Source organism: Anarrhichthys ocellatus, unplaced genomic scaffold (genome assembly GCF_004355925.1).
Source record: "Anarrhichthys ocellatus isolate YVR2014 unplaced genomic scaffold, GSC_Weel_1.0 scaffold23, whole genome shotgun sequence".
NCBI classification, from domain to species: domain Eukaryota; kingdom Metazoa; phylum Chordata; class Actinopteri; order Perciformes; family Anarhichadidae; genus Anarrhichthys; species Anarrhichthys ocellatus.
Genome location: NW_022280053.1, coordinates 1279152 through 1293939, shown reverse-complemented (window position 1 = coordinate 1293939; position 14788 = coordinate 1279152). Strand labels below are relative to the sequence as shown.

Sequence of the window (14788 nt, the reverse complement as noted above, 5' to 3'; positions counted from 1 at the left end):
AAGCTCCGCTCCACTCTGAAAAGTTATGCTCTCACTCTAGTCTAGCTCTTAACGAGCTGCGCAATACACACCCATTATAAAATCTGAAACAGACACAAAATTTTCCTGAAACGTAATCTGTGACTTCATGAAAAATGTGATAGCTATCAAAATGTCCCTTTGGCTCAATAAAGTGCAGCGTTTTGTCTACGTTTTAAACTTTGAATCATGTTTCTACGTTAATATACGGCTAGTTAATATGGGCCCAAAGTTAAGTGTTTTTTTTGCTCTCTTCACACCGGAACCCCATTCAAGTGCTCAGTTTTTGGGGATTTTCGGGAAAATAATAAAAAAAATAAAAAGCCCCACATGGTACTCAGGGATCAGGAAAGACACATTTATGTCTGCAGTCTTTCTATTCATTGTTTTATATCTAAAACAACACCACAAATGAAACCGCTGACATGTTTCATTGTTGGTTGAACCTTGTATGTATGCTCTGGGTCAAGATGGTGTGAAGTGTATCATCACACACATCACGGATTTATGGAAACACCTATTGTAAACACACACAAGTCCAAACAATTAACATTTACACAATTTTCTATAAGAAAAAAGTGAAGTTTGGCCTGAAGGTGGCACCAGAGCTACTGCCATGCTTTAAAAAAAAAAAAAAAAAAAAGGTTCATCAGCTATAGGTGGCAATTTAATCTCATGCTCTGGTCAGAATGCTCTCAGCACTCATCAGTCCAGTCTCAGTTTGCCCAAATTCAAAAGACACAAGAAGACATTTACGGGTTCAACAGGAATCTCAATGCTTCCTCCTGCAGTGCGGAGATTGTAAGAGGCCTTCAACAGCCCTATGATGACACGACACAGCACACCGGGTTAAAGAAACAAGCAGGATGACATTTTATCATCCTAGTCTGTTCCACAAGCAGGATGTCTGCACAACACTATGCACCCATCAGAACACATGTAATCCTTCAGGTTAGTCCCATTTTTATATACAGCAGCATGATTTAAAGTCATTATAGTGGGATAATTGGTGCGATAACCCCAATTTAACCACTGTATACATCTCGTATACTGGACACAACGCAGCCTTGACACACATACGGTATGAACTGTGTTCTTCATTTGCTGCACTGGTTTAAAACAAGAGAAACCCAGAGGATGAAATGAAGACAGGAGGATTTTTGCTAAAGAGCATTAGTTTATTTTCCACAGGTTACTTCAGAAACAGGTAATTATGTACAAAATCTGGAATGTTGGATAAATGCATATCAATCATCATCTTACTGTGGCCATTTCCAGAGCAACCTTAGAAATACTAGCTATACATTAAAACGAGTGCCTCTGCATTGCAATTTATTGCTGGTTTTACAATCGCAAGTCACTAATGCCGTTAATTATTTTCTCAATTTTTTTTTGAAGAGTATTTACAATTTGATTAGTAAGGTCTAAAAACCACAGAAGACTGCTAAATAAATAAGAACAATAGCGGAGCGTAAGAAACCGACTCACATGAGTGGAGAGAATGCGACATATTTTATCTCTAGATTGTCTACAATGTCCGACTGCACGTTTTTTTTCCATGAATATGAAGTGACCGTTAGCGCAGAAATGTTTCCCCCTAATCTCAAAGTCAACTGAACTCACCAACAAAATGAATACAAATAATAAAAACAACAATCCATCCGCGTAAAATACTAATTTCTGTGAGAAATTTGGGAAATGCACATTATTAATGTCATTGGCCCTGTGAATTAAAATGTACCAATTTTAGATTCAGTTTAAAAATTAAGCATACAGCTTCACTTATTAAAACAGTACTACTATTTCTATTTTAATTTTGTTAATTTTCACAGTGTTTTTATTTTGGTTAGACAGTGCCACAAGAATAAAATATGGGTCAATCGTCATTACATATGGGAACAGCAGATGACACAATCTACTGTAAACAAGTTGAGGAATGCCATTTTCTGAAACACTATAGGACAAAATTATATATTGTACAAATAATTCAGTGGTTACAAATCTATTGTTGGCCATTACTTTGTGAATCATTTCCATTGATGTTTTTTTTGGAAACACGTCTCACTGAAGAGTTATTTACCAGTGAATGAATATTAAGTGAGAATCTGAAGTGACACAACGTCGTCTTTAAAAAGTAATTTTTCCGTCCGACAGTTCTTTGACAAACATTAGGAATGTTCTGAGATGCAGCTTCGACTGGATTCTTTTAAATCAGGAGTTATGGTAATCTGAGCAAACAAACAGTAAAAAGCTCTCGGGCAAAGTGACACAAACATTCACTTCTACACAATGCAGAGAAATCTTTGTTGTTGGTTTTTTTTGAAGCACTGCCGTATATATTTCCTGTGCCATTTCATCACAAGAAAAAATTATTATTTCCACAATATAAAAATCATGTAAAATCATCAGTGACTGTTAGAAGATTGTGTTAAAAAAATGCTGTCTGATGTCTTTTGAATGAAAATAAAGGCTTTAAATATTGCTTTTAAGCCATTATATGCTGCACATGTACTCAGAAGGGTGTGATATTGCTTGGGTTCCTGTTCAAACAGTTCAAGGTCTATGGCACTTGACAACTTGTTTCTCCCGACTCTACTCTCCGTACAGCAAAGACTAAAAAAAACAAAAGAAATTACTTGAGAAACTTCTCCAATGTGATGAGTATAAAGCATGATAAAACATTTTTACAGACACAAAAGGCAAACTGTGGTCTTCTCCCATGTAAAAGATAAAACTTGACAGATGTTGAAACCAAAGCAATCACTCGTCTCACCAACGGCTGCCTGAAACATGAAGCCCTTAAAAAAAAAAAAGAAAAAAAAAAAGAGGAGTGAAACGTTGACCTGTTCTTTCTTAAGTTGTCTTCCTGCTTTTGCCTTCCGTCCACAATTTCTAAAACCTGCTTTGGTTAACTAGCACAACCGCCAAATCTTTCTCCGCTTAAAAAGGAATAGTTCTGGGGGGAAACACGCGCATTCACTTTCTGGGAGGACAAAGATCGCAGTAGATCGACAGCTACCACTCTCATTGCTCGGGCTTCTCAACTCCGTCTGAAAGCATACAAGCGTATTTTGCAAAATGTTAAACTTTAGCTTTAAACTAAATCTTCTGCCTGGCAAACCAGATTAAGGCTGAGCAAACACATGCTACACCTCTCCTCTCCCATTTCCTCCCGATATTTGAATTTCCTTTCTCCATCCTCATGAAATGATCACGTGCAGAGTGCATTTCTCCGAGCTGTGATTCATTCACATTACGAAGGATTGTTTCCACACAGCGCAGGTAGTGGTCCGGTGATATGCAGAGCAGTTGCTGTGAGGACATTGGGTGGGGGGGGGGAAACTGGGGACAGAAGTGTGCGCTGGAGGGTGTTCACAGGTTTATGGAAGCAGGGGTGGATGATCTCCTCTTCTCAACTCTTCGATCTTGCAAGAGAAATCTCAAAAATCTCAAAAATCTAAATCAAAACACCTCCTTGATCTACATTCGTCTCCACACGAAAAGCACGTAACATTGTCCTCCATATAAGATCGCACTGCAGATCAGAAAATGGTTTCAACATCTCAAATTAGAAGTTAAAAAAAAAAAAAAAAAAAAAAAGGCAAATTAGATGACAGAGGAGAGGGAATTCTGTCCCCAAGTGGTCAATTCATGTCGATCCACAGAAATAAAACCCTATTTATGATAAAGGATTTATGAGTTTTGGACAAAATGAAAGATGATCTGTACAGAGACCACAGTAATCACTTGCATCAGAGCAGGTCATATCTTCAGCTTCTTTTGTATAAAAATATATATACCACAGTGATGGCCTTTTGAGGACTCGTACTTGCAGAGGTTCGCCTCCTTCTCACTTTAATCCACTACATTCAGTGGTTTTCCCTGTTTAATCAAGGCTATGAAGATCTCTACTATAAATAGTCCCAACAGGTCAGTCTCCTCTGCGTATAAAAATATGAGAGTCAACATAAATTTCTCTGTTCGTCCGCTTTTGGGGTCAGTTTCAGTTGAGTCTATGCTTGCGCTTCTCTTATGATAATCATATCCACAGTGTTTGGAAACGTCTTCAGGAGGGACACTGCATGCAGATGATCGATATTCACAAAGCTATATCCATTAACCTGGAAGAAGAGACAGAATTTGGGTTAATATATGGAGTCAAATCACAATGAACATTTATTTAACTAATCACAGAAACATTGACATGTTTAGCTTTGTGATACTTTGTACAGAGAGCAGAGTACCTGTAGGATTTTATCTCCTGGCTGAAGAATCATGGATGCTGGTCCTTCAGGTTGAACCCTTGTCACAAATATACCCTGAAATCACATACAATATATTATTGAAATATATTAATTACACATATTAAGACTGGCTAAATTGTACGGATTCTTTTCCTAAAGTGGGTGTACAGTACCTCCTTATAAGGTGTCCTTTAAAGGGATTGTTCAGATCATTTAAATGGGGGTTGTATGAGCTACTTATCTATAATCAGTGTACATTAGATGGTTGGTTGGCACTCCCCCAGTTTGGAGAAAGACAGTTGGAGTTACTGCACAGAATGGTAAATGGACTTAGCAACTTTCTAGTCTTCTGACCAGTCAAAGCGCCTTTACACTACATGTCACTCCCCCATTCACACCCATTCATACACGGATGGCAGGAGCTACCATGGAAGGTGCCACCATCCATCAGGGCTAGTTAACCATTCACACACCGATGGCACAGCCTTCAGTTAACTAATCCTTTAAAACACAGTACATGCCTTTATATATATTATGTTCTTCTAGGGGGCTAAAATACGGTTTGCTGCTGCCTCCGTTCACAGCGGTACATCGCTTTGCTTCTGTGCCGGTACTCCTCTCCGAACTATCCCTTTAAGTCTGGTACCATGACAAATATAAACTTACATTGTCATCTGGTCGGAAGGGATTTCCCCGGCCGCCCACTCCTCCTGATATACTGAATCCCAGCTCTGGATTCTTCTCCACTTTCACACGGATCTGAAACACACCCACAGACTTTCATTAGCCATTAATTCACAGTCGTTTGCTGTTAATTACACAATTTTCCAACATTATCTTGAAAATCCCCAGCAGGAGGTTAGGAATCAGATTCTTACAACCTAAGATTCAAATACTTAAATGTCCCTTAAAGGCATAGTTCAACTCTTGGCAAGAAAGTTAATTATTTGTCATATTTGTCTGTTAAATATGAAGCTACAGCCAGCAGGTGGTTAGCTTAGCTTAGCATAAATACTGGAAACAAGGGAAGATGATTATTGATCTTCTTGTCAAACGTCGGCAAGAGAGGAAATAAACGCTTTCCCCAAAATGTCCAATTATTCACCTCTTGCACTGCGTCCTGCGGAACGCGTGGGGGCCCCGGGGGCTGATGGGAGACTTTGTGCATCAGGTAATCAATGAGCTGCTCTCTGGAAGGGTGGCGGGCCATGGGCGCCTGGTTCACCTGAGGACGAACAGAAGGGCCCATCTGACCGTTCATCAAAGGCACCTGGGAAACAAAAGCACAGTGATGAGCACAACAAGTTCATCATTGCTCTGCAGCCAACGGTCTGTATGTATCAAACCTACTTTTCTGTGGTGATCCAAGGTGTAGCTCTGCTGCGCTTGGGGAAACACATCATCCTGAAAGGGGAGAAAGCGATGATCATTAACACTGTGCCAAAACCTCACTCCACTGAACCTCATTAACAAAGGTTCATAGACTAGACGGCCAATGAGATACTGACGGGAACATTCTTCATGTCTGGTAATGGTATTAGGCAGTGATGTGTTGCTTTAGAAGGAGGTGAAAGGAACACATCTGATTAAAATTATGACGAACCGTGCTTCTATTTGACAGCATGTCATTCTGAATATTAACTTGCTGGAGATGAAGTGAATCTTAAATGATATGTAGGGAAGTGGTTACGCAAACACTCTCAGACATCACTAGAGGCACAAGCCATTTCTTGTCCTCCTCAACATATTCTAATATCTACTTTCTAATCACTTAGACAAACACCTCCGACCACTTACCTTTTGCAAACACAGTTTTCATTCCCCCCACACACACAAAGCGAGAGGATATGAAGTGATTCTGAAGTGCCCGAAAGTTGAAGTGAAGACGATGAATGAGCAAAATGAAGATTTAAAAGTGCAGTTAAAAAGGAGAAAAGAAAGAAATCACGGTAGCTGAGATGCATTAAAATCACAGGATGCGAGTGTGTGGCAGGGTGGGAGAGATAATGCACACACACACACCGGGAGGGACGATGATTATGATGTTAAAGCACCTGGCATGTTTAAAAGGGGGTGATTTGTACCATACATGATATTACATATCTGATTTCTAACTTAAGTTAAGGTAGGTTTTCTTTATGACGAGATTGGCCTGGGAAAGCTCAATAAAATAAGAAAAGGAGCGAGACTCTTTTTGTTGTCAGTTGGATTCAGAGAAAGTCTGAAAGTCACGAGACATACAAGCCTCCCTTTGCAGAATAACAAGAGAAACATCTTCATTACATAGCGAATGATATGTGGAAGATATACACCTATGAGTAGATTTTAAATCATTTCTAAATATGCTAAAACTTTGTAGCAGCCTTCAACAATTCAGATCTCTCTTTCTCAAATTCTATCATGGGGCAGTAAAGCGGATGATGGTACAAAAAAGTAGTCCCCTTTTAAACAAGTCAAACTGCATTACCACTAAGAGGAGCTACAGAACAAATTAGAATCCATCAATTTGTTCACTCAGAGAAGACAGTCACGTGTACTAGAAAGGGTCTGTGGTCGTGAGAAATCAGACATAAGGAGAGACATTATACTTTCACTTGCCAATAAAAAAAAGAGACAAGTGAAAGGTTCTGAGGGTCAGTGATCATTTCTCAACTTCGAGAAGAGAAGGAAACAGACAGTGCTTATCTTCTAAAGGATGTGAAACTAGCAGGAAGTGGAAGCCCTGGCTCAGTATGAGCTGCAGCAGCTAACTTCAGGTTCACACAGTACTCACACAGAAGCCCAGAGCTCCGTAGGGCTGTCCGTCCCTGGCACTAAAGACCAGAGACCCTTGGCTGGCATGTATATCCCTACAGCTGCCGTAGTGAGACCAGCTCAGCGGAGCGTTATTGGAATTATAGGAGCGAGACAGCGCATTCTGAACGGAGGGACGACACGGAACAACCAGAGCCGTGGCCATGCAATCCACCAAATGAGTGATGACATAAAAAGACACAACAAAAAGGTTTACGTCATATACAGACAAGCATGCAGTGAATCAGAAATATAGTGCATACAGCTGGGTTAGTAGGCTTCGGTAAACTCCATATTAAAGGGTCAATGCACCTAAATATCCGTAGTGGCGTCGAGCCAATTCAGGACTTTATATGAAAGTATATCCTTGTTGTGCTGCCTTGAAAGGATGATGGTGTTCATACTGTTGGTCTTTTAAGTGTGATCTACGTGTCATAGGTTAACCTTTATTATTATTTTCTACTTTTTTACCTTTTCCATTTTCTTGGCCTCGATGTGCCGCATCACCTGGTCCCTCCAATCAGCCGGCACCCTTCCTGCCCCAACTCCTCCCGACACCTGTCCGGGCCCATCCAGCAGCGAGTGCTCAGACTTCACCCTGGCGTTGGGCCTCTTGCTCGGACTGCCTTGATGGTAGTTGAAATCGCTGACAGACATGGTCCTCTCTGAGAGCTCGTGGGGCTGCGGCCTGGCGTTGACGGGCCGGGAAGCTCCGGGGACGTCGATGCTGTAGGTGCGGGCTGACAGGGGCCTCTGCATGGCATGGCTCATTGCCAGCGGCCCCCTAGCGAGGGTGTGGATGTCCCTGTACGTCATGTAGTCCCCTTCAGGCACCTGTATGCGCCTCGGGTCGCCCATGGAGGTTATGGAGGCTGTGGAGGCCGTGCTGCTTTGCCTCTGCAGAGTGCTGCTTCTACCCTGGCCTCCAGCAGAATGAAGTCTCTCCTTAGTCCACATGTCCCCAGAGAGTTTGGGAGCCATGGGAGTCCCCCTTTGCTGGGGCTGTAGAGAGTACGGAGGTGCTTGATTACGGTTGGAGTAGTTGGTGTTGGCTAGTGAGTGTGGAGGAGGAGGGAGGTAACCTTGGTGCTCTGGGGGCATGGGTGTCCTCTGGGACCAGAGGCCCTCTTTAGGCATGCCACTGCTCGCATACTGTATATTGTACTGAGGGGGAGGGATGCCCATGGCCATGCTGGAGGAGACTGGATATCTGCTGGTGCTGGCAGGGGGCTGAGAGGAGGAGAGCAGGTCTGAGGAAGACGCAGAGGAGCCGGGGTAGATCTGGAGAGTCTGGTCGTTGAGTAACTGACTGGCGGACTTGCTCCGGACGATGCTCTGGCCCTGAGCCCCCGGGCCGGCCCCTGCCATCCTAGTCATTCCCGCCGCGTCATAGGAGTCATCATCCCCGTCGAAGGAGTACAGCTTCAGGCCTCCCGCTTCTATGTTGCTGACACTGTGAGACTTCGACACCTGCGGGGGATGGCACCTTTTATCTGGAGACAGTTCCTCTGTGCTGCGAGACAGAGACATGTCACTGCTGGCTGTCACGCCTGTCGAGGCCACATGTGCGGCCTCAACTCTCATCGCTTGGCTTTTGTTCCCCAGACTATTGATGCAGTCGCCGGCCTGCTGGTTTCCATTCAGAAAACGCTCCTCCATGTTGTCGTTGCCAAAACCCTGCTTGCCGTCCAAGTCCTGGGTTACTGAACAGTTCTTTGTTTTGTCCACCTCGTCCAGCTGAACCATGTTGTCCGTTGGCAACTTGGACACGTTCATATTGATCTGGTCCCACTTGGTGTAGGATTCTCCCATGCCGTTGTTAAATCGCTTCTCAATGAAGGCCAGCCTGGCTTCCAATGACAGTTCGTAGTCGCCCATTTTATCTGGCGGAGTCTGCTGGGTTTTCAAAAGGGCCTGGAGGGACGTCTCAGAGCCATTTCCATTATGGAGGAGAGGGGTGCTGTCTTTAGGCTGGTTCATATTCTCATCCTCTTGTCTTAAACAAAGAAGGAGGTACGTCAGGTTTTGTAACAACAACAACATGAGGAAGACTCTCCTTTGTACTCTACGTTAAAAAGGTTCAGGAAAGATACAAACCGGCTTTTTGGTAGGAAGGGCATCTTTGCCTCTCTCTCAGGGGTGCACAGGGAGTTGTCCTGACTGCTGTCTGTGGTCAGAGACACCGAGTCAGACATGCGTGATGGCGACGAACAGTTACTGTTGTTCTGGTTGCTGTTGGCCACTGTGTCATCCAGCAAAGAGTCGGCGTCATCTGTTAATCAGAAACGTCCCTGTTAGCGTATTGTACATCAACACCGTCACTTTAAATATTGTATTTTAGTCACGCCATAAAAACTTTTACCTTTTTTGTCCTTAGTTAAAGTCACTACTTTAGGCTGGTTGATGGAGATCTCAATAAGAGGGGGTCTCATCTCTGCAATTTTCATCTCCTCCTCTTCATCAGACAGCTCGTCAGAATCCTGAAGGCAAAAGCCACAACATTCTTAAAGCGGCCTTTTTCAGTTAAACACTTCATAATGTGCTTGCTGTTTGAGTCGTTTGTGGAATTGTGAGGACTAAATAATTACCAGTGTGTCCTCATGGTTCATCATAGAGCCCCCCGAGGGTTTGAGAGGGACTTTCTGAGCGCTGTAAGACTCCGATGTGTCTTTTGATTCTGTTGCGGAGGGGTTGTGGGAAAACGTGTTGTGGGTGGATATTTGGGACTCCATGTCTGACGCCGTGCCATTGGGATAGGGAGCCTCTATCACCTGCACAACAAACAGTACAGATGCTCTATTTATCCAAAAACGTTCCTTCGACTTGCTTGTAGCATATGCAGTTTGTGAAGGAGGAACTAAAGGGGAACCAAGATTTAAAATAAGTAATATGTAAGACATGTCATTTGGCTGAAGCTGACCTTAACTCCCACGTCCTGCACTCCAATGTGGTTCCTCTCATTAGGTTTCGCATCCTTCCCCGACTCGTCACTCGACTCGTCCTCCTTAAGCCTGTGAGCCACAGACTGGGCCGTCTTCACCATGTTCTTCAGCTCGTCTGGGTATGGTGTCGGGTAGCGCTTCAGGTTTCCCTCCTGGAACAGGACACATATCCACAAATTTACCACTAAAATCATCTAGTAGCAGTTTCAGAAGTGGGACTCGCGGGAGGTAAAATATCAGTGTTGAATGGGAAATACATGGAGAATGAGGTGCATTCAACGCACACATTTCCCATGGATACAATGGCACTAATGTTGCGTCTGTTAGCCACAACAGCCACATCCAAGTGAAGACTGGTGCAAAAGTAATATTTGTACTCACACAATGGTTTTACAGTTTGGTAAAACATGTCACAGTGGTCATTTCTTATTCTTTTCCCACTTATGTGAACAACTGTTTGACACTAACCTTCGGGGGTGTTTCTCTGTCGTCCTTGTCCTCGTCACACTCGAAGGCCACCTGAGCTCGCTGCTTGCGCTGCTCCTCCCAGAGAGCTGGGTTGAAGCTTTCAGAGTCAGAGTTGGGGATGTCTGAAATAAAGGCAGACACCAGGAGGAGGAGGATTCGTTAGTTTAGTCAGTCACCCCCATTATGTTTAACTCAGACAAGTCTGACTTTGACCACAAGATGGCGCAAAGTCTACATGAGGCATGCCAATAAATTGAAGGAGATGTGGAGGAACTTGAAATTTAGGTTAACCCCTTACTCAAACCGAACCATTCAATGCATAAAGAATTCATGCTACTTGGAATTGTGACTATAATAAACCGACATCAAAATAAAAGATAGATTTTCTTGCAGGATTTGCCGCTAACTTTATCATGAATCAATCTGTGTAGTAGCATCTTACATTGGTGATCTGCCCGTCTCTGACACTTACTGCAAGTATCAACTGGAACATCGGTGTGTACATGTATCCCATCCTGTTTTTTATTTTTAAAGAAGTTATTTTGGTACAATAGAACTTGCCGTCATTTAAGCTTGACGTGTGAAAGGTGTGAATCAGTCCGTGTGGTTTCCTGTGTTAAAAAGCTCTTGAGCGACACATAGATACTCAGTGTGTGTACACAACAAACTTGCTGAGAGTTGAGAGCAGACCATATCAAGACCTGTTGTCTAGAATATAACACACCGTACCAGAGTCCGTCAATGCAGAGGGGATAACACGAGTCACCTGGTGTCCGTGTGGCTTTCGTAAAACATAATTATTGCAGTAAGGCCATGACTTATTCCAGGTCCTCAGGAAAGACACGAGGAAACAAATAAAGCTCTTTTGGAAAAGCTCCCAGCAGATAACTGTGGAAAACGGCATGAAGCAGATAGCTGGGAGATATCAAACAGAGGACAGAACATACAGCGGTGTCTTGTATGTCGACATTTTCTGGTGGCGCACCACAATACCGGCATTGTCGCAGAAATCGAGCCGTGGATTCAATACCATTTAGTTTAGACGCGCAGATCTTGAACCACTAATTACTCTAAAGCTAAGATGCAACAGGGTCAGCACAAGCCGTCTGGTGTAACAGGAGACCAAGCCAAACGAACAGATGCTCGACAAGAAGAAGAGGGCGAGTGTTTCTTCTGCAGCTTTTGTCTCAGATAACAAGGTCCCTCATAAAATATGAATATAGGAGCCCTTGCAGGTCATCTTTAAGACTGCTACGGTAAAGATGGTAGATGTTAGTCATGGCTGGTGCCTGAGAATTTTACATGAAAATACATGTGATCATGTTGGTCATACAAGTTCTAGGAATTCTAAGATTATCTGGTATTTCCTGATTGACAAGCTTAAATATTTGGTATACTAAGAACTAAACAGGCAAGAAACATTCTCAGATTTCAATGCCTCTCTTATGTTCTTTGATGATGACTCTTGTTGAGTGCACAGTACTCACACTCCTCGGTCCTGGTTTGCTGGGGGAACATGTAGTTGGTCAGCACAGTCTTGTGCGTCTCTGGGTCCTCCTCTTTCTGGAGAGGGATCAGGGGCTTTGACTGTGGGAGACAAAAAAAGAAAAGAAAAGAAGGTTAGAGTGTGCTATCTGTAATCAACAGCATCCTGGTGTTCCCTATGGCTCGCTTTGGCATGGCAAGAGGTGAACTGGGCTGCAACATACATACTTGCGACAAACCCCAAGTTGCACCAATAATTTCCTACAGTTCTTTACGCCCGAGTTTCTTCCTCTAATCTAAACAACCCACTGACCTCACTTTGACTGAGACACTTCTGTTAAGAACAGAGTCTCACCAATACATCAGCCAGGTTTGATATACCAAGTGACATTAGTCAGCTTATAGCTGATGAGAAAGTGAGTTATAGAAATGTTTTCAAACAGTGTCACCGTTCTATAGTTTGTTCCCCAGAAAGGTACATTTCAACTCTCAAATATCAACATTGGTACCGATTTAAAAATCCTGTATCTGTCTGGCTGTATCCGGTAATTTGCACGTTAAAAATCAGTTCCTCTCTCACTCTGTTGGCCAGACAAAGGACGTCCTGGAGGGGCTGCAAGCCCAGCTGCCCCTACGTTTGGCTCAGCTTGTTTCTCTGAGAACTTAAGATCCAGACCTTCAGGAGGTTTTTACCAGAAGTGAAAACAGCTGCAGAAGTCTCCTCCTCTCCAAAACAAGTGAACCCGGTGATCGAAACCAGTAAAAACACTGAATAAAGCAGTTTCACATCAAAAAGCTGTTTCTCTGATGCTGTACAGCAAACACAGGATGTCCCGGAGTTATCGTTAACATTTGCTCAGCTTGTTCTGCTTATATCTTTAGATCCATCCGATGAATAGAAACCCTTCATCTGGTTAAAATATATAATTAAAAACGCCAAAGAGCTAAAAAGTTGTAATATGTGGTTTAAAACTCGATCAAGAGTCAGTTTATGACATCTTCTGGGAGAAAACCTCAACACTGACACATGCCATGAGGATACGTTGCCATTACCTGCGACCAAAGGAAACGGACCGTTTGAACATTTTTGGAAACATTTGGGAAAATATAAGTACACAACTCACTAAAAAAAATGTATTGGATAGGTCTCGTTGTTTTTAAACATTTTTATGTGGAAAAGGCATTTGAACAGCTAGGATGAGAAAAATCATTAATTGATTTTAGAATGCGGTGACAGTCAACAGACTGGATCAATGCTCCCGCAGCATCTCCAACATCCCTTTGCATTACATTAAGACTCCTCTGCAAAGCTTCATACTAGAAGTTCTAGAACTCCTTTCCCATACAAAGCTACACTTCTATGACAAAGTGGGACTCAGAGCCACTTCCTGACACACGAGCCGAGCAGACTCAAAAGTTTCCACCTCTGATAGGCTTATCTTGTGGTCTGTCGAGGGCCAACTTAGCCAGGGCAGACGTCCAAACTTCAAGCGACACAACGTGTCCGGTAACATTGATCTCTCCACATCTGCTTTACTTATGGCTGTTTGCACAAACTATCCGTCTGTCATTCAGATCTGTGTCATACCACACCTTCAGGGTTTTTGACTGGCTTGTCTCGATTACCGTACTGCTAGTATATAGTAAGTATTGATGCAAGTATAACACTCATTGGGTTTACATTCATTGAGTTTACGGTATCACTGTCTGACCTGCACTGCCATTTAACATGTTTAGATCAAATGTCCTGGAAGTGGTTAACTAAATTTTGGATGTGTTTTCCTGTCAGCACCTTGACCTTGCTGGATTCATTTACAGCCGACTGCTGTGGCGAGTCACGCAACCCCACTGCCATTACGACATCTATAGAACACGTCACACGTCTGACAGCTCTGAACTCAGTAGCACCTTTTGTAAAAACCTTATAATTGTGATATATACACAATACATGTGGACTTACCTGATTCTCAGACAGCCACATTGCAGTCATCTGGTTCAGTTTAGTGAAACTGTAGGGGAGATTCCTCAACCTGCAGAGGAACAAAATACAAACAAAACACACGGGGACTCAGTCAGCTTGATGCACCTGTACCTCAAAATTCATTGTGGAAGGTAAATCTAACGTGTGAGGGTCCGTTATAAAGTGTTGCTCAAGCCATCCGTCAGTGTTTTTGGGTCGTAACCAAAGTGAGACAGTGTATTTGGCAAAGAGCAGACACCGGGAGTGGAAAACCCCCCCGATTAAAACCTCAATCAGGCCGTAGCATCCATAACAGCCCATTTTCATTCTGACCAGAATTAAGACTCTAAATCAATCATGATGTTGCAGGACTGCCTTTTAAAATGCAATATAAATATCCATAGATAGATAGATAGATAGATATATTTTGTATTGATTAATTGATTTGTCAATTAAAACAGATTTAATTTCCAATGATAACAGAGAAAAGGGCCAGGGCATGATTGGAATTTTCTGCTTTTTCTATGTTGCAACAATTCAAAATAAACGGAGTAAAACAATGACTGTTGTCCTTAAACTTGACGCTTCTTCTGAGTGAATACCGTCAGTCTTGACTCACTTGTTGTTGCTGAGATTGATGACTTTAAGCTTCTGCATGTCGCCCATTTCCTCAGGCAAAGACTCCAGCTTGTTGGAATGTAGGAACAGCACAGTTGCGTTCTTCCAGTTGCCCATCTGTGAAGTGGCGGAAACCAAGAGCCATGAGCCAACAAGGATCTTGCCGTTACAGATGAGCAGACTGGCTTGCCACACCATTTAACACGAGCTTCTCACACACACACACACACACACACACACACACACACACACACACACAC

The 14788-nt window shown here is 42.9% G+C and overlaps 1 protein-coding gene across 2 annotated transcripts in view; it reads right to left on the bottom strand.

Annotated features, from left to right (window-relative positions):
* Positions 1–3349: 3349 nt before the first annotated feature.
* Positions 3350–14788, bottom strand: part of erbin (erbb2 interacting protein) — a 42681-nt gene continuing 31242 nt past the window's right edge. The window contains exons 13-27 of one of the 2 annotated variants that reach the window (XM_031860410.1): positions 14530–14645; positions 13911–13980; positions 11953–12052; positions 10466–10587; positions 9976–10149; positions 9644–9826; positions 9418–9535; positions 9153–9327; positions 7527–9051; positions 7036–7179; positions 5613–5666; positions 5368–5532; positions 4929–5021; positions 4263–4337; positions 3350–4139 (exon numbers count right to left, since the gene is read on the bottom strand). In XM_031860410.1, coding sequence (XP_031716270.1) covers positions 4032–4139; positions 4263–4337; positions 4929–5021; positions 5368–5532; positions 5613–5666; positions 7036–7179; positions 7527–9051; positions 9153–9327; positions 9418–9535; positions 9644–9826; positions 9976–10149; positions 10466–10587; positions 11953–12052; positions 13911–13980; positions 14530–14645 — 3222 coding nt within the window. In that variant the 3' untranslated portion in view covers positions 3350–4031. The remainder of the gene's footprint in view (positions 4140–4262; positions 4338–4928; positions 5022–5367; positions 5533–5612; positions 5667–7035; positions 7180–7526; positions 9052–9152; positions 9328–9417; positions 9536–9643; positions 9827–9975; positions 10150–10465; positions 10588–11952; positions 12053–13910; positions 13981–14529; positions 14646–14788) is intronic. The other variant, XM_031860411.1, reaches the window with a different exon arrangement.